At 44.5% G+C, this 24203-nt stretch overlaps 1 protein-coding gene and 1 long non-coding RNA gene across 2 annotated transcripts; one reads left to right on the forward strand and one right to left on the reverse strand.

Annotated features, from left to right (window-relative positions):
• Positions 1–6951: 6951 nt before the first annotated feature.
• On the forward strand, positions 6952–20837 carry LOC115341277 (medium-chain specific acyl-CoA dehydrogenase, mitochondrial-like). Its single transcript, XM_041123472.1, is given in 12 exon segments — positions 6952–6968; positions 7765–8106; positions 8252–8365; positions 8518–8636; positions 8812–8924; positions 14711–14835; positions 15999–16107; positions 17017–17157; positions 17234–17329; positions 17821–17958; positions 17961–18071; positions 20757–20837. Coding segments are annotated over 12 exon segments (1497 nt in total). The 3' UTR covers positions 20829–20837.
• A 371-nt stretch (positions 20838–21208) lies between these two features.
• On the reverse strand, positions 21209–23831 carry LOC121233350. The gene is made up of 2 exons (XR_005932533.1): positions 23445–23831; positions 21209–22946 (listed from the first exon to the last, which is right to left on the reverse strand). It is a non-coding gene; the product is annotated as an uncharacterized LOC121233350 (long non-coding RNA).
• Positions 23832–24203: the final 372 nt, after the last annotated feature.

Raw genomic sequence — 24203 nt, forward strand, 5'->3', positions numbered from 1 at the left:
ACTCCTCTCATGGAGAGTATATGCGAAAGCATTTGTACAATTGCCCCTTCTCCACAGACATCTGGGCACCCATTTTAATCCTTCTAGCCACTCACCTCCTTCCAAACGAGCAGGGTGATTGATCTCCCGGAGAAAGTTTTTCGCTCAGTCCCTGGCTAGACATCGTTCGGCTAGAGTCTCCTCCGGACGCACTTCCAGCAATTCCACGCGTTTTCTCGCCCGCAATCACGTCGGGGTCACCATTTGAGGAGACTGAAGTAGACGACCTGTAATCTTGGAGGCAGACAACAGACGACACTTTATTGCTAAACACACATACTTATAGTCACATATTCTGCAAGTCACTGTACACGCGCACAAGCATAAATATGATTGGTTATATCAAACATTGTACACGCGCATAAACATAAGATATAATTGGTTATACTAACTCTGTAGACGCGCATAAACATAGGACATAATTGGTTATACCAACTAAAACATGCGAAACTTGTCTCAGTCTAATTGGTCAAGATAAACTGCCGAATTGAGGTTCTTTGTGCCAGTTCCCTTTATTGTGGAATGCGCACCTGTGTTTCTTCTAATTGGCATCTTTCTTTTTTGTCTTCTTGTTTATTCTGTTCAAGGTCTCTAAAGGCGTCTGGAATGCTCTTGCACTGACGTTAGCTGAATATGTGTCCCACATCACTGTGGAATGGTACCCCCACAGGACGCCATGGTGCTTGCACTTGAGCGAGAGAACAACAAGGAGCCTAGAGGTAAACTGAGGCGATGTTGTTCGGCATGTAGTATTGGACAAAGATGTACAAAGACAAATAAAATCCATCAGGCACCAGAACAAGATCTAACTGATTTGTTTAAGCCTCCCCCTCGACCACAGGAACAGGATGCAGACTCGGACAGAACTCCGACCCCCCCCCGAACAGACAAGCACCTCTCCGAGAGGCGGTGAGGCCAGATGGTGGGACAAGGTTAATCAAAGTACCCTTTTCTACTGCTGACCTAGGGGAATGGAAAAATGTCGCACTTTCTCCGCTGCGACAATCTAGGGAAAATGACACATCGCCAGGGACTCGCCCTGGGGAGAAAACGGACCAACACAGATACTGTGGATCAAACGATTTCTCTGTTTATTAACTGCGCAACACTCGGTTATATATGTTTCTAGTATCTACTCACGCATAAGCCATTTGTTGATTGGTTAACATGTGCCGTTCACCCTCTTAAACAATAGACTAATTGGATAAAGTCTTCTAATCATGAGAATAGTTTCCTCCACCTGCATGCTGTCTTGCACTCTGTCTTCAGTCACATTGCCCTCCTGTTATCAGTCACGTACGCCCGACCTTGTTCTACTTTTTGTGCATTCTTCAGCAAGCTCATAATAATTGTGCCTTTGTGCAGTTAGTAAACTTACAACAACAGCTGTGCCTTGTGCAGTTTCCTTCGTCGTCCCACAATTTCTCCCACAAATTCTCCCACAGAAAAAGGTTGCAAAAGATTATAGGAGTGATCCGGTAAGTGTAACTAAGCATTCCCAATTTATTGTAAAACAGCATAACCCTGATTGGAAGGATATACAGCTATTATTGGAATATATGACTGAGACAGAGAAACAGCTGATTTTAAAAACAGCAGGGAACCTTGCTGAAGATCATTATAAGATCACAGGAGGGGACATTAAGGAATATTTCCCTCTCCAAGACCCAAAGTGGGATGTTAATAGATCTGTACATATGGAAAGATTGCAGGGATATCAGGATTGGTTTACAAAAGGAATGGAGAGGGCAATCCCCAAAACTATAAACTGGTCAGCTATATATGCAGTCAAACAGAGTCCTTCTGAGTCTCCATCCGAAATCCTGGATCGACTGAGGGATGTAATGCGCCGCAGCACACCGCTAGATCCTGGGTCAGAGGTAGGAGTACAACAATTGGTCTCCCTGTTTTGGGGTCAATCTACAGGGGATATAAGGCACAAACTTCAGAAATTACAGCCTACAAAGAGTAGGAATTTAGAAATATTGTTGGATGAAGCATGGAGAGTATTTAGTAACAGAGAAGAAGGATATAGGCAAGGGCAAAGGAAATTAATGGCTGTTATCCAGGAAGAAAGAGGAAGAGGGCCTAGATGAGACTTGCCCTGACTGGGCAAGGATTAATGTGCTTTGTGTAAGAAATTCGGTCATTGGAAAAAGGAATGCCCAAGGAACAAGGAGGATCAGAGGGCTCAAACAGGAAGAACGGTAGCCCATGTGAAGGGAGATTGACGGGAACCTGGGGAATCTACCCTAGCGGATCCACTGGTTATAATTAAGCTAGGGAAAACACAACAAGAGGTAGAATTTTTGGTAGATACAGGAGCAACATACTTGGTTCTGAATCAAGTTTTGATGCCCCTGGGAGATGATTATGTCATGGTGAAAGGAGCGACTGGCCAAAGTGAAAAGGCATATTTTTGTAAACCTTTAGAATATAAATTAGGAAAACAGTGGGGTATTCACAAATTTTTATATATGCCCAACTCCCCAAAGGCACTTTTGGGAAGGGACTTGTTGGAACAATTGGGAGCAAAAATTGTATTCGAAAAGGGAGAAATTACTCGGGAGGTAAAAGATCAGCAATATATTCAAATATTGAGCCTAACCTTAACCAGTCTCCCCCTAGAAGGAAGCATTAACGAGGACATCTTAAGCCAAGTGTACCCAGGGGTATGGGCTACCGATGCACCTGGAAGAGCGAAAAGTGCTCCACCTGTTGAAGTTAGGATCAAGGAAGGCCGAAAGCAGGTAAGAATTAAACTATATCCCCTGAAGACGGAAGACAGAGAAGGAATCTGACCGGTGATAGAAAAATTTTTGCAGTCGGGATTATTAAAAGAGTGTGAGTCTGAATTCAATACCCCTAGATTACCTGTTCAGAAGCCCGATGGGTCATATCGGGTGATCCAAGACTTACGGGCAGTGAATAAGATAACTGAAGATCTTTACCCAGTAGTGGCAAACCCATATACCCTGTTGACCGTATTAACACCTGAATTGACTTGGTTTACTGTTTTAGATTTGAAGGATGCTTTTTTTTGCCTCCCTCTCCATGAAGCCAGCCAAAACTTATTTGCATTTGAATGGGAAAAACCCCAAGAGTGGTCAAATGACCCAGCTCACTTGGACTGTGTTGCCACAAGGATTTAAGAAGTCCTACCATTTTTGGCAATCAGCTTGTGAAAGACTTAGAATCCTGGGAAGCCCCGTCCGAGGAGGGGAAGCTGTTGCAGTATGTGGATGATATCCTGATCGCCACCAAAACAGAGAAAGATTGTATGACATGGACAGTGAGTCTGTTGTATTTCCTGGGACTCCAGAGGTACCGGGTATCCAAGAAAAAGGCACAGGTAATGCAACGCAAAGTGAATTATTTGGGCTATGAAATTAGTGCGGGACAAAGAACTTTGGGACAGGCCTGTAAAGAGACAATATGCCAAACTGAGAGATCTCAGACAGTAAAAGAGTTACGGACTTTTCTGGGAATGACGGGGTGGTGCCGATTGTGGATCTATAATTATGGATTGCTTGTTAAACCACTGTATGCATTGACAGCCACTGAGCAGGAACACCGTGAGCGGAACAAGGAGACCGAACGAGCCTTTGAGCTACTGAAAAAGGCTTTGATGTCGGCCCCGGCCTTAGGACTCCCAGATGTGAGTAAGCCGTTTCTTCTTTACTCTCACAAGAAGCAGGGCATTGCCCTGGACCCTGAACCTGGGTCCATATCGACGGGCAGTTGCCTACCTCTCTAAGCAGTTAGACACGACTGCAAAAGGTTGGCCTGGATGCCTGCGGGTGGTTGACTGAACATACAGGAAGCCTGACAGTTTACTGTGGGCCAGAAAATGACTGTTTTGGTGTCTCACACAGTATCAGCAGTACTGGAAGCAAAAGGTGGACATTGGCTCTCTCCACAAAGATTCCTGAGATATCAAGCTATATTGGTAGAGCAGGATGATGTGGAGATTGTAGTCACTAACATTGTCAACCCAGCTTCTTTTCTCAGTGGGAACACAGGAGAACTGGTACATCATGACCGTTTGGAAACCATCAAAGCAACATGTGCGAGCTGCCCAGACCTGAAAGACAGCCCCATGGAAAATGGGGAAACTTGGTTCACAGACAGAAGCAGTTACGTCCTAAATGGTAATCGACATGCGGGATACGCCATCACCACCAGCCAAGAGGTAACAGAATCGGGGGCTTCGCCCATGAACACCTCCGCACAGAAGGCAGAAATAATTGCTCTAACCCGCGCCCTGGAATTGGCCCAAGGCAAAGTTGTGAACATTTATACAGACTCAAAATATGCCTTTGGAGTTGTACATGCACATGGAGCAATTTGGAAGGAGAGAGGACTACTGAGTTCTCAAGGGAAAAATATCAAACACGCAGAAGAAATTCTGAAGTTACTGGAAGCTGTCCAGCTCCCTAAGAAAGTAGCAATTATGCATATTAAGGCACACCAGAAAGTGAGCTCAGATTTGGAAAAAAGGAACGAGCTGGTGGACAGAGAGGCAAAACAAGTGGCCAAAACAAAGGTAAAAATAGAAGGGGCCTAATTCCTGATAGGCAGATCTCCCTAGAAGGTAAGCCAGAATACACCAAGGAAGATCAGAAGCTCATTACAGATTTAGAAGGGTCATATAGTGAAGAGGGGTGGGCCCATACCCCACAAGGAAAGCTAATCATTCCCTCTGGCTTACTGTGGCATCTGGTTCGGGAGGAGCATAGGAAAAGGCATGGGGGAACAGAGGCTCTGTATAAACATTTAGTAAGAGAAATTGTGGCTAGAAATTTATACACCACGGTGAGACAGGTGACTCAACAGTGTGATCTTTGCCTCCAGACTAATCCTAAGAATACCCCCAAGCTGGAAATGGGCCAGATTGGGAAAGGCAATGGGCCTGGACAGCAATGGCAAATTGATTTTACAGAACTTCCAAGAAAAGGGGGGTATCGATATTTCCTAGTATTAACTGATACCTTTTCAGGTTGGCCAGAAGCATTCCCAACAAGAACGGCTAAAGCTCGGGAGGTAACGAAAATATTAGTGCAAGAGCTAATACCACGTTTCGGGGTTCCAGCAACCATGTCCTCTGACAGAGGACCACATTTTGTCTCAAAAATAGTACAACAAATTAGCCGCCGTTTGGGTATAGATTGGCAGCTTCATACTCCATATCACCCCCAGTCGAGTGGTCAAGTGGAAAAAATGAACCGCTTAATCAAACAGCAAATTGTGAAACTGGGACAAGAAGCAAATCTGACATGGCCTCAGTCTCTCCCTTTAGCCCTTCTGCGTATACGAACAAGACCAAGGGCGAAAGAAGGACTGAGCCCCTTTGAAATCCTGTATGGACAACCCTATGGGATACAGAGAGGGGTGTCTGTACAAGCGGGGGATGAAATTATGACTTCTTACATGGTAGCATTAGGTAAGCAAGTTAATAAAATCAGGAAGCATGTGGTGGGGACTCGAGGGAGAGGTTTGGATGGGCCTGTACATAATATACAACCAGGAGATTATGTGTATATAAAGTCACTTACAGAAAAAACCCTGGAGCCGCAGTGGGAAGGACCATTTCAAGTATTACTCACCTCCTTTACTGCAATCAGAATCAAGGAATGGAACGCTTGGATTCATCACACCAGAGTGAAAAAGACACCCAAAACTCCATGGAACGTCACCACAAAATCCGATGGACACTTAGTTTTTACACAGTAATATGGGCAACCGTGGGGACAAGGAGTGTAGCATGGAATGGGAACATGTTTGTTAAACTTCACGAGAGTATTGCAAAAATAGTGAATCAAACTGATTGCTGGATATGTTCACATTTTCCTAAGGGTCTCGGACAGGGCTACCCCATAATTGCTACAGTCTTTTCTAACACTTCTGTGATAGCAGCAGCTTTTAATAACATGTCCCTCACAAAGTACACTGAAATACCCCCTGAGAACCTTCAATGGCAAACAGATTTGAGCGAATTGTGGAATGAAACCCAAAGGGTTCCGTGTGTTCAAAGGTGCCATCTGAAAAATACAACTAAGAATTCTGGAGGTAATAGCACGGACCCTAAATGTGGATCAGTCAAGTTGTTTGTTGGGAGTTACCCCAATTGTACTGAATATATTAGGTATGGTGGCGCAAACATGTGGAACTTCAATCAAACCCGGGTTGCAAGAACCCGGGGCCATAATTCTATTACACCCGGGGGATGGCCCACTCCAGTAGGATTAGGATGGTATTGGATTTGTGGACAGACAGGATATAAAGTGCTGCCTCTAGGCTGGACTGGTCAATGTGCCGTAGGAACCATAGCCCCTAATACCATTATGGTTAAAAATTTGACTGGCCATGATTCCCAAAACTTTTTACGGACTTATATGAAACCAGTAATAAGGCAAAAACGCACCAGCAATCCCCTAGTGGAAAAACCAACTAGCTTTCATAGTTTTGTACGATGGCTCATTCCATCATTAGGAGTTAGTGAGTTAGAGAAAGCTCTGGTAAATCTTTCTGCCACTATGGAAATTATTAATAATGCCACAATCGATGCTATAAAGACCCTCCAGGAAGGAAACACTTCCCTAGGAAAAATGGTGCTCCAGAATCGACTAGGTCTAGATATGCTCTTCGCTCAACAAGGGGGCCTATGCACTGTATTTAATGAATGCTGCTGCACCTATGTTAACGAAAAGAGACGCATAGAAACAGATCTCTCTCAAATTTGGAAACAAACCCAGCTTTTACATTTAATGTCACAAGATGACACTTCATGGGAATTCACTGAGAATGGGAAAAATTAACCTCCTGGTTGCCAAATTTGGCATGGTTGAAGCAATTCTTTGTCACTATAATAAACATTATTCTCTTGTCTATGGTCCTTTGCATAGTGATTCGATGTGGCTTTTTGTGCTGTAGGAGTACAGGACACTCTTACAGTGATAGGAAAAAGAATCAGTTACGATGAAAACTCGAGACCAACAAATACTTTGAGAGGATGCTAGATAGGGAAACAATGTATTAGAAGCACTAGGATTAGATATAGTAAAAGAATTTGCTATTTTCTAGAAAAGGGGGGACTGAGACAAGGGAGTCAAAAGAATTTCAGTAGACATAATAAAGGGGGATGAAAGGTGATGTTTAGCGCTTACATTGTTGAAATTAGCTGACGTAGAGACAGTCCTTGATAAGAAGAGCTGGTCCTAAGAACCAGCCAACGAGGCAGAGACAGTTCCTGATAAGAAGCAGGAGCTGGCCTCAAGAGCCAGCTAAGACTGATCTTGCGGCTTGGGTGAATACCAAGAAACCACTGAGCCTGCGCAAGAAAAGAGGTTACTAGCGGTGACGAAGAGGAGTCATCTATCTTCATCTCTGCGACCACCAGACAACCACCATAAGGAGGCACTGCGCAAGCGCAGTTGAGAGGAGACTATGGAAATGACCTCTCAGAGCTAATTTCAATATGAAGCGGGGATAGGTCATGCATATGTATAGGTGTATTGTGAATATGTAACACTTGACTGTATAAACTTGAAGCGAACCGCCGAGTCGGGCGCGCACGACTTTGCTGGGACTACCCCCACGTGCTGCCCAGCGCTGAATAAACATACCTACTTTACAATCTCACTGATTGTGCAGTCTGTTTCCGCACCTTAAAAGGACTCAGCACTTCTCACCTCACCTCGCCCACCCCTTCCATCTTCCCCCCAGGTCCTTCTGCTGGGAGCACCGCCCAGAGCAGGCCGTGAAGGCTAAGCCGGGGCAGAACAGCACCTGCGTCATCTGCCTGGACCCCGTGGAGGACAATAAGTCCTACCACACCATGGTGTGCCCAGCATGCCAACGCGCCTGGTTCCACCGGAGCTGCATCCAGAAACAGGCTATCCATGCTGGCGTCCACCTCTGCTGCTTGCATTGCCGAAACCAAGATGGGTTTGTGATGGAAATGCTCGCCATGGGGATTCAAATCTCCAAGAGGTGGTTCTTCCTCTTCCCGACTCACGAGGCATCGGGCACAAGCGCGCAGCGCCAGGCCAGGGACGGCCCCAGCAGGCCTGTCCTGCTGTCCCCCGACTCTTGTCCTCAGCTTCCCGGAGGAGCTGGAAACAGGGTGGGGGCAGAAGAGCAGGGACAGCCCGGACCTGCCCGATGCTGGGGCCAGCAAGGGCTCAACACTTTTCCCTTCCTTCTCCCGCAGACAGCCATCACGGGAGAGTGACCAGGCATTCGGACCGGTCTATCAGAGGCACAGACGCTGTAACGCCAGCAAGTGCCTTTGTCCGGGAGGCAGCGAGCAGGCAGAGGAAGAGGGGTAGGTTGCCAAAGCAGCCAGCTAGGGCTCTGCACGGGATCTCTGTCTCCACACGGGCTCGGGGAGGAAGGACTAAGAACAAGGGCTCTGCCGGGCAATTCCTTGCTTGCGTCACTTTGTCCTCACGACCAGCAACCCCTTTGCTTCCCCAGGCCCTGGCAAGTGCTCCTGTGCAGCTCCTGTGCTGCCAAAGGCACCCACCGACGCTGCCTCTACTTGAGCAACAGCGCAACCACCTGGGAGTGCAACTGCTGTGCTGGCCCAGGTGCTGGTAAGAGGCAAAGCACCCGGGTGCCCCTGTGCTGCTATGGCCAGTGTCCCAGCTAGGCCTGGGAGCAGGGGCTTAGGGTGGGCTTTGGCTCCAGGAAGGCTGTGGGCACCACGATGGCCTCTCCTTCCCCAGGGCTGGGTGGCCGTGCTGCTGACTTTCCTGCCTCCCCTCACAGCCTCCCGGGACAACTCCGAGCTTGCCAGCCCCAGCACCACCAGCCAGGCGGCATCGGGGCTGTCCCACAGCTCCCTGGGCTATGAGAGCAGCAGGCCCAGCACCATCAAACAGGCGCCACTGGGGCCATCCTGCAGCTCCCCTGTGCCTGAAAGTAGCAGTTGCTCCAGCCACCCTGGGCCAGACTGGATCCGCTACCGCTCACAGTTTCAAAGGCAGGCACAAAAGCCATACAGCTGGCCTGGAAATCACCGCAGGACCAGCCATCTGCCAGCCCCGAGTGCTGAAAGCAGTGCCTTCGGCACTGCCAGCCAGCTGGCATTGGGACCATCCTGTGGGTCCCCAGCACTGGAAAGCAGCAGCCCCAGCACTGACAGACAGATGGCACTGGGCCTCTTCCAAGGCTCCCCAGTGCCCGCGTGAAGCAGCTGCTCCAGCCACCCTGGGCCAGACCGGATCCGATACCGCTCACGGTTACAACGGCGGGCGCAAAAACCTTACAGCCGACCTGGAAGACGCTGCTGACCAGGCATGCGCCAGCCCCAAGTGCTGGCCCCTATCCCCCAGCACAATAAAGTTGGCTGCTCATCTCATCCAACACAGAAAGGGACTTGTGATTCTACCACTATCTGTGTCTCTAATGGTATCTGTAATGGTACCTGTAACTGTAGCTGCACATGGACTTGCAATGCTTTTTGCAAGTTTTGTTTGGTTGTTGTGGTTTAACCCCAGCCGGTAATTAAGCACCACGCAGCTGCTCACTCACTCCCCCCACACCCAGTGCGATGGGGGAGAGAATCGGGGAAAAAAAGGTAAAGATTGTGGGTTGAGATAAGAACAGTTTAGTAGAACAGAAAGGAATCATAGAATCATTTAGGTTGGAAAAGACCTTCAAGATCATCAAGTCCAACCATTAACCAAGGCCACTAAACCATGTCCTGAAGTACCCTGTCCACTCGCTTTTTGAATATCTCCACGGATGGTGACTCAACCACTTCCCTGGGCAGCCCATTCCAATGTTTGACAACCCTCTCAGTAAAAAAAATTTTCCTAATACCTAACCTAAATCTCCCTTGCCTCAACTTGAGGCCATTTCCTCTTGTCCTATCTTCAGTCACCCGACAGAAGAGACCAACACCCACCTCACTACAACTGGAAGAAACTAATAATGATGATAACAACAGTAATAACATGACAATACTAAGAAAAGGATTGGAATATACAAAACAAGTGATGCACAATGCAATTGCTCACCACCTGACGACTGGTGCCCAGTTAGTTCCCGAGCAGCGATCCCCCCAGGCCAACTCCCCCCAGTTTATATATTGGGCATGACGCCACGTGGTATGGAATACCCTTTGGCCAGTTTGGGTCAGGTGCCCCGGCTGTGTCCCCTCCCAACTTCTTGTGCCCCTCCAGCCTTCTTGCTGGCTGGGCACGAGAAGCTGAAAAATCCTTGACTTTAGACTAAACACTACTTAGCAACAACTGAAAACATCAGTGTTATCAACATTCTTCACATACTGAACTCAAAACATAGCACTGTACCAGCTACTAGAAAGCAAATTAGTTCTATCTCAGCTCTGAAACCAGGACATACGTGTATGTATATGTTGATGCTGTATGTATATGAGTAATTCTACCTCTACCTGCAATGATATCTCTAATGGTATCTATACCATTATGGGTCTCGGTATGTGTGTGATGTTCTGTAACGCTGTTGCTGTCTCTATCTGCGCTGGTATCAGAATCTGTAGTAGTATTGGTAACGGCATCTGTAATGGTACTTGTATCTGCATCGGTCCATACGTCTAATGCTACCGACAACTGCCACAGGATCAGAATCTGCAATGCTACAAGTGTCTGCAGTGGCCTCTGCATCTCCTATTGTACCTGCACCTGCCTTTGCATTAGCAATGGTCTCTGCAGAATGGCAGCTGCAGTCCTAGCTGCATCTAGAAGGGCATCTGCATCTGCAGTGGTATTGATACCGAAAAGCCGGTCGAAGAAACTCTCCAAGAGTCGTTTTGGAGTTTTAGAAAGCAGGTATTCTTTATTGCAGTGCAGGATGCACGTGGGATAGTTCCACCTAGCGTGCATACCACAGCTTTAGCACAAACAGGTTATATAGAATAACTAATTGCATATTAATCTGATTAGTATACATATACATAAAAATGATTATAACTGATTATCATAGTACTGCCTACATCCAATTGAGGAGATTGAAGTAGACGGACGCCTGTAATCTTGAGAGCAGAGAACAGACGACACTTTATTGCTAGGACATAGGACATAATACCAACTAAAACATGCAAAACTTGTCTCAGTCTAATTGGTCAAGATAAACTGCCGAATTGAGGTTCTTTGTGCCAAGTTCCCTTTATCGTGGAATGCGCACCTGTGTTCTTCTAATTGGCATCTTTCTTTTTTTGTCTTCTTGTTTATTCTGTTCAAGGTCTTCTAAAGGTGTCTGAAATGCTCTTGTGACCGATGTTAGCTAAATATGTGTCCACAATTCCCCCTTTTTTGTTTTTTTTGACAATTAACAACGTGCTGTATTGCCCTTTGCAAAAACCTATGAACACAGTTAATTAAACATGGCAAAAGCAACATTATACGTAATAAAATACGTAAGAATAAAAGACACACAAAAAGAGGTTTGATTAATAGCTTTAGCCACTGTCACCCAAACATTCTTACTGTCCCACGGCGTTAAACAATGTGGATCAATCACCAGTGTCACTGTCATGCTGCTTACTACAGTCAGTGTGTTCCATATCAATCTCAGCATAAGGTTTCGTCCATTTAGTTGGAATCCACTTTGGCCCATTTTCTGTAATGACACAAGCATAACCTCGGCCCCACGTTATTATCAATGCTTCTTTGGCATCAGCATTATCTATTTGCTTTTCAATAGCATCTTGCAGATGATCAATAAAGGACATATAAGGTTCCGTATTACCCTGCCTTATACTTGTAAGTGATTGTTGTGGCTTTCCAGCTTCAGGCAAGGTTACCATTGCCTTCAGAGCTAAGGAAGCTGATTCTTGTCATGCTTCCACTGGTAGCCTTGCTTGCCTATTAACATCTGCAAAATCACCAGTCCCCATCATTTGTGCAGAAGTGATCATATACTGCGGATCTCCTTCTGGGCGGTCCAAATTTCTTAGTGCCGCTAAATCACATAATTCTGCCCATTTCACCTTCCATAATAGACGCTGAGTCAGGGTTAAAATCATTGTAGCCAATTGTGTACAGTCAAAACCTGTGAAAATTTGACCAGAAAATATATTCTCCAATAACGCCTGACTAAACGGAGCAGACAGTCCATTAGCCATTACTGTTTTCCGTACTTCTTTTATTAAATCCCAATTGAAAGGTTGCCACACGTTTGGGGCATTCTGCCTGACTGTGACTGGAAAAGCCACAGGATTTAGACCTTCAGTTAACATTTTATCATTTATGTCCTTCCATCACTTTTTTATAGCTTCTCCTGGGGATGTATCTGCCTCATAGGGAGGTGCAGAGGGGATAGGTCTCTGCTCGAGAGGCAGGTTACTTAAAGGTTGATCGTTGCCTCCATTAATGACATCTCCCTCGGTGTTTAATTGTTCATCACTGTCCGAATTATTTACCACCTTGCCACACACACTTTTCTTTTTTTCCGGGGTATTTTCAATTGAAATTTTTACAGCAGCAGCCACCTCCTTTTCTGCCTTAAGGGCTTTCAACGTTTCCAGCACCAGTCTCCACGTAGCGGAGATTTTCTGAGCCTTCACGTCCCCACGAGATACAAAGTCCCAAATTACTTTTCCCATTTCTTCCCAATTTTTAATTTCAAAGACTTCTACATTTGAAGTGGGGGCACCATGGTCCTTAAGCCACTTCAGCATCATACGTAAAGTATTTGAATCATATTTAACTCCTCTCATGGAGAGTATATGCGAAAGCATTTGTACAATTGCCCCTTCTTCCACAGACATCTGGGCACCCATTTTAATCCTTCTAGCCACTCACCTCACTTCCAAACGAGCAGGGTGATTGATCTCCCGGGAGAAAGTTGTTCGCTCAGTCCAGCTGGCTAGACGATCGTTCGGCTAGAGTCTCCTCCGGACGCACTTCCAGCAATTCCAGCGTTTTCTCGGCCCGCAATCACGTCGGGGTCACCATTTGAGGAGACTGAAGTAGACGGACGCCTGTAATCTTGAGAGCAGACAACAGACGACACTTTATTGCTAAAACACACACATACTTATAGTCACATATTCTGCAAAGTCACTGTACACGCGCACAAGCATAAAATATGATTGGTTATATCAACACTGTACACGCGCATAAACATAAGATATAATTGGTTATACTAACTCTGTAGACGCGCATAAACATAGGACATAATTGGTTATACCAACTAAAACATGCGAAACTTGTCTCAGTCTAATTGGTCAAGATAAACTGCCGAATTGAGGTTCTTTGTGCCAAGTTCCCTTTATTGTGGAATGCGCACCTGTGTTCTTCTAATTGGCATCTTTCTTTTTTTGTCTTCTTGTTTATTCTGTTCAAGGTCTTCTAAAGGCGTCTGGAATGCTCTTGCAACTGACGTTAGCTGAATATGTGTCCACATCCGATCATGCGCAATGAAGGCTCCATTTGAGTCGAAGGGCTGCTTTTACAACCACTGACCCATTTGAAGTTCTTGTTGGCTGTCCTTGAAGTCTTTATTCTTGTCCTTGTTCTTTGATCTTGAAACTTAACGCAGTTTCAGTCACATGTGGTCAGTTTCAACATTGCTCTCATCTAGTGTAGAGCAACATCTAGTCATAAGAGCAAAGAACTGCAAAACTTATGAGTAACTACCTCTACTAGTTAATTGCTTGGCTATACTTTTGTCTATTGTTTCAATCATAGTGTTAGTATAAGATTTCTAATAATTATTTACCAAATCTCAGTTTTACAGTCACCTAGCAGCTAAACCAGTTTCCACGACCGGTACAAAACATTAAAACCATCAAAATATTTAGACATACCATACAGAATGTACGGAAATATGCTATTAGTATGGGCTTTGGCGTCTGCATCTGTGACATTATAAGGAAAGGTATGTGCCTCTGCAATGGTCTATGCAATGGTTTTTGCAACACTACTTGAATCCGCAATGCCATTTGCAATGGTAACTCTGTCTGAAATGGCATCTACATCCGCAATGGTATCTGCATCTGCTGTGGCATCAGCAATGCTATCTGAACCATCAGCAGTCTCTGCAATGATAACTTCTGCAGCAACAGTGTCTGCATATCTACCTGCACCTGCAGTGGCTTCTCCAAGGGTGTCTGCAGTGGCATCAGCACCTCCACTGGGATCTCCGTCTTCAATCGTACGTTCACCTGCAATGCTATCTGCAACTGTATTTGCACCTGGAATGCCATCTGCAGTGGTATATGCACAGGTATGTGAAATGATAACATTATTCTCATACCAAATCCAAAACATAACACTATACCAGCTACCAGAAAGAAAATTAACTCTATCCCAGCTGAAGCCAGGGCACCATAAAATGTTACTCTGTGCTCTTATTTTCAGAGGTCCTCAGCTTTCATATCAAAGTTTGTGAAGCATAAGGAAGTGATGACTTATTAATGTTCCAGAATGGCTGAGCGTTAAAAGACAATTTTAAGTATTATTGTAGATTTATAAGGAAAATTAACCCATACACATTTGGATTCTTGCTCAAACAGTTGTCGTGGTTTTTTGATGTAGTATTTTGGGGTTTTCCATGCAGTTCACTTAAAACTTTTATTACGGATCAGTTTGGTGCACATAATTCTGCAATAATTTGCGGTTGTTTAAAGACAGAACTTCTGTTCCTCAAGATTTTGCATTTTCTTTTCTTTTAGGCTTAGTGTGTAACAGAGCCTGGAGCAGGCTCTGATGTGGCTGGTATAAAAACAAAGGCTGAGAAGAAAGGAGATGAGTATGTTATTAATGGCCAGAAGACATGGATCACAAATGGTGGGAAAGCAAACTGGTGTGTTGACTTTTGACTCACATTACATTTTCTGGTATTCTGTTCTATACTGACCTGTGTCTGTGTCCCCAAGTTAGACACTAGTGTTTCTTTAAAGATCTGTTGCCAATCTGAACATTCATTATGTTTCACCACACTACACTTCAATCGGTGACCAGCTTATCAGCACAAGGCAGAAGGAAGCAGTCTCAGTGCTGTGCAATGCCTGAGAAGGAAACCGAGTGGTGACATGAGAACTCTATTGAAGAATGCCTCTCCATTTTTGCTGCTATCAAACAAAATTAATTCCCCTTTCTCTTCAGGGAAGGGCAGCAACAGTAAGAGTTAACTTGCAAAGTACTCACCAGGCTCATGCTACAAGGGACCTTGCTTTGTGGGTGTGGTGACTGAGATCAGTTGCTTCTGATGCTGCTAGAAACACCTCTCACTTTTGGTGAAGATAGAAAAAGTCTAGGATTGTGGTGTTACATTTTATTTTCTTAAGGGAAGACATTTTCCAGGTGTCAAAGAATCCAGATTTTGCTGTGGTGTCGATGAAGGTGCTTTACAATATAGACCTCTTTCATCATGTCTCACATAATAAGATCATGCTCACCCCCAACACATAAATTCTTTTTAATTCAAGACGAAAAACTTTCTACATTCACGTATAAAGCTGACTTTTCTTGTTATTTGTTTCCTTGTTCAAGGCAGAACCATCAAAGAGAATCTACCTGTTATCTACTGATATTGCTGAACAGCATAAATGTGATTTACAACTGTTTAATTTCTAACAGAAAAAAACTTACTTAGAACTTACACTTGGAAGAACAAAGTTAAGATCTTTGAAATCAGGGGATAACTTAACATTTTGCATTCAATACTCTATTTCCTAAGCATTGATTTCTGCATATATGCTGGGAATAGGTTTCTTTTGTACTCTTTGTGAAGCTGATGGTAATATTAAAAGACTTAGAATACATGGAAAAGGAGGAGAACCTTTGCATGTTGATGGGAAGGAATCTAATTACATCTTGACTTTTGCAGTAAGAGATGCACTGAAGCTTCCTCTCTCTTGCTCCCTCTCAGTTTATTTTTGGAAGGCCCAAGGAAAAAGGGTTGTTAACTTATTGATAGATTTATTATATGGTACAAACACACATAAAAAATTTAACATGTTCTAGGTATTTTTTGCTAGCTCATACCGATCCAGATCCAAAAGCTCCTGCAAGCAAAGCCTTTACTGGATTAATTGTGGAAGCAAACAGCCCTGGAATCCAAATTGGAAGAAAGGTGAAGAGTACACCTCTTATTTGACAAGCCAGGAATTATTATTCACTGCTAAACCAATAATGCAACAAATTGCCATTAAAGAAAAAAGACTGTGAAGCAACCGAACTTTTTCAATGATCTTTTCAATTTCACAGTATACAGAAGCTATTCATAAGACACACTTAATAATTATATTTTTATTCATTAAGATAAGGAACTATGCACAATGGTCTAAAGTAAGGGCACTTTGCACAGCTGCAAAAGAATGTCTGAGAACCATTCAATCGACAAGTGCCAATTAATGTGAACTAGCATGCCTTGAAAGTGTAAGAAGCAAGGTGGAAAACTTTAACCATAAACACACAGTGTGCTTTAATTTTAGCTCCTCCTGCTCAAGGAACAGGCCTTGGAGACACTGGTGCTAGTCCTCTTTTGGCGGGGGGTGGGGAGGGAAGAAAGAAAACAAAGAAAGAACTAAAGAAAGTACTGGTTTTAGTAGCAGGCAAAACTAGACACTGAACATTAGGAAAGGAATCCGAAAACTTGAAAATCTCATTTATTTATTTATTTATTTGTTTGTTTGTAGTGCAGCTGTATTCTACTATTGCCTGCATGTTAGGTTCTTTACTTTTTCCTCTCCCATCTCAAAGGATATAGATGAACTAGAAAAAGACAAGTGGGTGATTACAGCTACACAATTGATTTCACATACAGAGAAAGTAAACTGCCCAGCTGTGACAAATTAAGGGCATGCTGGTCTGTAAATGCAAAACTGTCATTTGTTGTAGATATGGTGATTTTTAGATAAAAATGAAGTGTTTTGGGGGAAAAAAAGGCTTATTTTATGCTTTGAGTAAACTAAAGAATGAAAATGTGTTGTACCTTGGAAGAACCCAATTTAGTTGCACCTCTGTAAACATCCCCTTTCAGGAAATGAATATGGGTCAGCGCTGCTCTGATACCAGAGGTATTGTCTTTGAAGATGTACGAGTTCCAAAAGAAAATGTATTAATAGCTGAGGGAGCTGGCTTTAAAATCACAATGGGAGCTTCTGATAAGACCAGACCACCCGTAAGTATCAGAAATAAGTTACTTAAAAAATACAATAGGCATTTCTGATTTTCATTCTGTGCTATATTTAATTCAGGTAGCAGCTGGTGCTGTTGGGTTAGCAAAAAGAGCGCTCCATGAAGCTACTAAATATGCTTTCGAGAGGAAAACCTTTGGGAAACCAATTGTTGAAGTAAGTTAAATATATAAAAATAAATATATCAAAAAGAAAACTCCACCCAAACCCCTGAAACTCAGGTACAGACTTAATTCCTTCAACTCTAATGAACAGGGATTTTCAGGGAAGGAAAAAACCTCTGTGAGGTACATGAAACAAGACTCACAGTATTAATATGAATAGAAACCATTGCCAATCACACCGCTTAGCAGGTTTTAAGAAATACAAATAAACAGCAAGCTAAGTACAGATCTCATGAAAAGTAAAGCACAACTTCATAATTCAATACTTAATCCCTGTGCCTAAGTGGATTTTAGAATGAAAAACTTGAAAGTCTAATTCAACTTACAGTTGAGAACCTGATCCAAATTCTGTAGAATTCCTCAAGTACAATTTCCTGAGTGTGTTGGATTTGCAAATTAAGAAATTAAGACAACTATATTCTTCTTGGATGTCACAGAATTTTAAGCCGGCAATGTTAACTTGGCTTATTTCATCATTCGTAGCACCAAGTGGTGTCTTTCATGCCTGCTGAAATGGCAATGAAAGTGGAACTGGCTAGGATGGCTTACCAAAGAGCTGCATGGGAAGTCGATGCTGGTCGCAGGAGTACCTACTACGCTTCCATTGCAAACGCATTCTCACAGGTGATGTTGCAAACCAAGTAGCTACGGATGCAGTGCAGATTTTTGGAGGAAATGGATTTAATACTGAATATCCTGTAGAAAAACTCATGAGAGATGCTAAAATCTACCAGGTGAGTAAAAGAGAGAATGTGACCTTTACAGTCATGCAAATGTTTTCTATCAAATAAACTTAATGGCTACTTATTTGAAATTGTGATGTACACATACTAAAAAAAATTGGAGGATGAGAGCAATAATCCTTCCATTTAAAGAAAGGGCATTCAAATCAGGCAAATTCTTGCATACAAAACTCTTTGCATTAGATCAACAACTTAACCTACACAAGAGAAAGAAACTTAGTGGTGTGGTTTTGCTTTTCTGATGTGGTAACTCTTTGAAATTCTTGGACTCTTCATTTTGAAGCTTTGGAACTCTTAGAAAAAAGCACTGTAGAAAACAGTGATCAAAATACCAATGCTTGCTTTGGTATTCTGTAGGTAGAGATAGATGGTTTATGTATGATGCTGTTCTCTTCATCACTTCTTGCTGTGCTCTAAACCTTCTGTCTGGAACTTTGGTATCCTAAGCTGGGCAGATTACTTCAGTTGAGGTACCACCAGCACTGAGTATTGCGGATTAATTACCTTGCATATGTTGTATTAACAGAAGTGTGGCACAGCCTGGAGTGATTAGTTTGTTTCCGTCCCCGCCTCCCCCAAGAACAAAACATGCTCATATTTACTCATTTTTACCCCATAGTCACCCAGATCTTTTTCTGCAGTATTACGACCAAGAAATTACTCCATGTCATAATTTTTCTCTTAGCATGTACTATGCTACAGTTCTTTATTCAGCAAGAATCGTTTAATTATGTTTAGCAAAACCAGTAATCTTTGTCTTTTCACCTCTTTCTGACATTAATAATGACTAGATAAACCATACCAAAATAGATATCAAGAAAAGCATGGGGACAATGATCTGTAATGTTAGTTAGAACAGCTGTTAAGATTCTAGGTAGTTGAAATTTCTCTTACAGCTGACTTTAAAATTAAAACTATTCTCACTAGCCAAGAATTTTTTCTCTATCTAAGGATAGAAAATTACTGCTTTGGAATCTAAAGGTTCTTAGTCCTAATTGCACTCCTGCAAGTGAGGAAATGAATGAGTAATTGAACTTTGTTACGGTTGGGCTTTTTTCCTGTCAGGTGCCATGCTTTTCTAGAGAAAAAGGGTGGGAGGCTTAGAAGTTTATTTGAAAGTTGACACTGATTTTACAGGATCCCAGTTATTTAGATTTTCCATTGCACTGATCCATCATGAATGCATGGCTAGGTAGACTTTTTTTTTAAATTGTTCAAATTAATCACGTTTATTATTAGATTTTGGGTGTTTCTTCTGCTCCCCTTCATCCCCAAAAGAACACAGGAAAGGCTTCTGTCTTTACAATTATTTCATCCAATGTCTCTTGGTTACACTTCCCTATATTACTGTCCAATTCCAGATGGTATATGCTTTTGGCCATTTGTTTCACGTACAGAAACTTTGTTTTCCACCTGTTCTTTTCTTCCGTATCTTTGATATTTCTCAGTATGACACAATTCTGCTCCTGTGTTTACTGGTAACATTCTTACACGTTCATGCTTTGCTCTGGGTTTCTGCCTGGCTACAAATCTAGGCTACTATGATAGAAAATCTAACTTAGTTTCTCAGATTCGGAAAACTTCCCTTCTTTAATTGTCAATGATGCTTGACACTACTCCCATTGACTTGTAAACCAAAACCCTTCTCGTGGTTACTTAAGAAGGCTCTGGGTTTTGATGTCTTTACACTTGAGTTTCACGGCTTTCTTCATCAGCAAGTAATTTAGACGTGGGGTAAGCAGCAGCACTCAGAGAATTCACTCTGAGAATGAACCATTTCCTCTGAACCAAAACACCAGAGTGACCACAGGTTATAGCGTCTTTATTTTTGAAAAGCTTTGTAAGGTTCTTGGGAAGATTACCCCCATTTTATGACAACAGAGAAAGTGAATTTGCATGCATTGGAGCAATGTGCCAAAGCAAGTTTTGGCAGAACTGGGAGCTGAAACACTTAAACCCCTAAACTATGTTGCCCTTGAATCACGTTGCACTGTACCTGTGGAGTATATGGCCTTCTTTCTGCGTTAGACCCATACACGTCTTCTGTTGTGTAACTCCAACTTTGCTGCCAGCAAGCCAAGCAGAACAGAGGGACGACACAGAATGTTTCCAGAGGAAAATGCAAGAATACGTGGTTTAAAAAAAAAAAGGAAGGAAGAAAGAAAAAAAGAAATACTGTGTTGAAGAGAGTACTATTTAAGAAGAAGCAGTGGGAATAAATGGATGAAGACGAACATTTGCTATGGCCTTGAAAGGCTAGTCAAAGAAAATACAACACTTTCAGCACAGGTCACCTCCTCCCCTGCACCCACTGTTTCAAAACCTACTTTGTAAAACCTAAATTACGTATTTTCTTCCCCAGGTAAGACATTTTCCCCATCCTTCTGCACCCACTATGTCTGTTAATTTCATGAGAACCTTACTGAATTTTGATGAGAGCATCTGAGAGAACAAGACTGTCTCTCAGTATCTTATATGTGGTTTATCGCATTTAGCCCACTGTAGTTCATCAAGTCACACGCAAATTTTTTCAGTTTTCTCTGTCTTTCTGCACATCCTAATCCACACTGGATTAGTGCTATGAAGGTTTACAAGCATAGAGAGATCTCTTAAAATAGTTTAAAAAATGATCAGCTGACATTATTGCAGGTTGGTTTTGTTTTTTTTTTTTTTCAGATTTATGAGGGAACTGCTCAGATTCAAAGGATGATCATAGCTTGTGAACATGTTGGCAAATATAAGGCTTAAAGAAATGCATCAAGCACGTCTGGCACTGCTGCAGTGTTCTGTGTTCTTGTGGAAGAGGATTTTAGTGCATTTCTCAATACAATTAGAAAGGCGCGGAAAAAACCCTTTTCCTTCAAAATCTTTTCATTTTGTACGCAATTAAGCACTAGTTCTGTACTCCCCATCCATTCCTTCTGACTAACAAAGTTGGCGTTTTCTAAACGTTCCTGAATTCCAAAGCAATTGGTTGTTGTCTTTCCCCACTCTCTCTCTTTCACTCATATCATTGGCTTTTGGCGGGAGAAGAGGTAAAAACCTTCCCTGTAAAATTTGTATGATCAAAAAAGTGACCAAAATTCTGTTTTTTTTAAATTTTTTTTTTTTTTGCGCAGGGCGGGGGGGGGGGGGGGAGGAAGTCAGGTCTGTGAAGGCATTCAGCATGTAACAAGGAATTGGATTTTTGGTGTTTCTGTGTTGTTTGTTAACGATACAGATTTGCTCCCACTGTTTATCACCAGGGTTTGGGTGGATATCAAATCAGTAAATCCCAGGGAAATTTAAAAAAGCTATTCTGCTTCCTCAGGAATACCATGTTGCAGCACACGGTCTCTAGGTCACCACTTGCTAAAATAAATATGCCAACAGTGTGGTTTTGTGGCCTTTAGAAACTTGCCTCTTAAAAAAATTGAAAGTGAACACATACTGGCTTCTGGACCTTTCAAAAACATACATTCTCATCAATTAAAACACAGGTTGGTGTTAGTTTTCTCAAACGGAGGCTTGATTACTACTTGCACATTATCTATATTTTACATGCCTTCATGAGTCAGTATGAACAAAAACTAGTTTTCATTTTCATAGGGCTTCTGTTCAGTGACTTAACCATCTTATTCACCTGAACCTAGCAAAGACAGAAATTGCCATTCAGTGCGTTTATCTCTGTGCCTCACAGAAACCTGTAACGTTTATGAAGAAAAGACTTGTTTTCTTGTGCCTTAAGCAAGACTTCTTTACGGACAAACGTTAAGTACAGCTTTTGAGAAATACAGGTACACGGTTTTATCATAGTGGGGAAAAAAGAACTACAATTGTTCAATTTTAAACATGTTTTCATTTTAACTGATCCCATGCAAAAGAACCTGTAGGAAACTGCCTTATTTTCAGTTCTAACAATGCTGTTCTAAACTTGGCTATTATCCCAAACGCCCAAACACAGTAAAGGGCAGAAATGAGAACCTCACAACATAATGGTTTTTCACTGTAATATTAGATTATCAAAACGTTATTTCTGACAGTCATCGCTGCATTCTGATTAAAAAAAAAAAGTATAAGCAGAGAGGTGCAGTTGCTTTTATTCCCTTTGCTCGTCACATCATTTAAATTGTATTTCAGGTAAGTTGTCCAGTGTCTGAAGGATGTTATGGCTGTACTGCTGTTCTCACTACGCTACAGCCCCCAGCAGCTGAACAGCCCTTCCAGCTCAGCAATACCAAGGCCTGCGTTGCTGCTGTCTGCACGTGTGTCAGGTTTAAGGATTTAGATACTACCCAGCAGTAATGGAGTATCAGCTTCAGAGAGAGTGGCCTCTCTCACTACTACGCTTCTTAAGCAAGTAAATATTCCATTAGGATGATTCAAGTGAAAGTGTGTAGCTTTTCCTCAAGAATGACTTACAGCACCGCATTCATTCCAAATCCAGTACATTTAAACCTATTATTGCTTTCCATCAGTATACATACTTAACTACGTTTCCCGAGAAGGAGGAATTTGTGTGAGGTGTTTTTTTACCCTGGACAGGCCCTTTTTTCAGCGCTGGCAGAAGGCACCTTCCCCAGCTTTCCTGGGGAAATCGCTCAGCGCTGGCGAGGCCGCACCTGGAGTGCTGCGTCCAGTGCTGGGATTCCCAGTACAAGAGAGGCATGGACATACCAGAGAGAGTCCGGGGATGGGCCACCACGACGACGAGGGAGGGCCTGGAGTCTGAAGGAAGGCTGAGAGAACCGGGGCTGTTTAGCCTGGAGAAGAGAAGGCTCGGGCAGACCTCTTCTACGTGCACGAACACCTCATGGGATGGAAGCGGAGGCAGCCAGGCGCTCCTCGGTGGCGCCCACTAACAGGGCGAGAGGCAAGGTGCGCAAACTAAAAGACAGGACACCCCATCGGAACACAAACAACCGCCTGTCTTGTCCCGTAAGGGTGGGTCAAACGCTGGCACAGAGAGTGGTCCCGGCAGGTTGTGGAGTCTCCGTCCCCGGAGATACTCCAAACCCACCTGGACGTAGGCCAGGGCAACCGGGGGGGCGGACTAGGTGGCCCCCAGAGGGCCCCGCCGGCCTGAGCCCTTCGTGAATTCATTTGCAGCTGCTCAGCGGGTCGCCCTGGCTTCCCCGCGGTCCCTGTCACCCACCCCCCCACGTAGAAACCCTGTCACCAGCTGTTAAGTTTGCGTTGCTGCTTGACGAAGCGCCTAACGGCTGTAAACCGCCATCTTATTCACCCGCCGGCAGACCCACGCTGCGACGTGCGGGACAAGCGCATAAAAAGGCGTTTACTCCCCCCCCAAAAAAAAACCCAGCGCACCCCCATCACCCCTCAAAGCCCTCCCCAGACCCCCGCGCCCCTCCCAAAGCAAGAGACCTTTTGTTCAAATGCTCTACGCCAGGCCAGCACTGTCCGCGCTCGTTCCCGCCCGTTCTCCAGCCGGTGTTCCCGCCCGGCACGGATCGCGTCTGCCAGGGCGCAACGTCGGTAGCGAACAGCGCGGCCACAGCAGCCGCTCGCATTCCGGGAGAGAAGAGGTTTATTTCCGAAGGGAAGAGCAGTCGCGGCCGCAGTCGCCCGCTCCGGGGCCGAACTCCGGCAGCTCCTTCTCCAGACGCCGTTTGCGGGAAGAGTCCCGCCGCGCCGAGACGCAGGAGGTTCCCACCTGAGCGCCGGGTCCTGCCCGGCGGCGCCGCCGCCGCCTCAGTCCGCAAGCGCGGGTCCGGCGAACAGCAAAGGCAGCTCTGGCGGGGCCCTGCCGGGGCTCCCTCTCGCCCCGCCCCGCGGCAGGACGCTCTTGGCGGCAGGACGCTCGCGGCGGTGGCGGAGGCGGCTGCTGCTGCTGCCGCATGGCGCGGGTAGGACCTGGCCCGGCCCGGGGCTGCCGGCGTCTGCAGCCCTGGGGCGGCGTGGGGGCTTCGGCCGCGGTCACTCGTCCCAGCGGTGCGGTGGAGCCGGCAGTGAGGCTGAGCCCGCCCGCCTTCCCCCCCCCCGCGCCGGGCCGCGCTGGGCCTGGCGGCGTGGGCCCCGGGGGAGCGTCGGTGGGGGGCCCCGGCCCCCTCGGCGGCATGGATCTCGGTCTCCCGCTGGCGGGGGCGGTCAGCGGCGAGCTGGCGCTTCGGTTCGCCTCGCCTC

This window comes from Aquila chrysaetos, chromosome 5 (assembly GCF_900496995.4).
Source record: "Aquila chrysaetos chrysaetos chromosome 5, bAquChr1.4, whole genome shotgun sequence".
NCBI classification, from domain to species: domain Eukaryota; kingdom Metazoa; phylum Chordata; class Aves; order Accipitriformes; family Accipitridae; genus Aquila; species Aquila chrysaetos.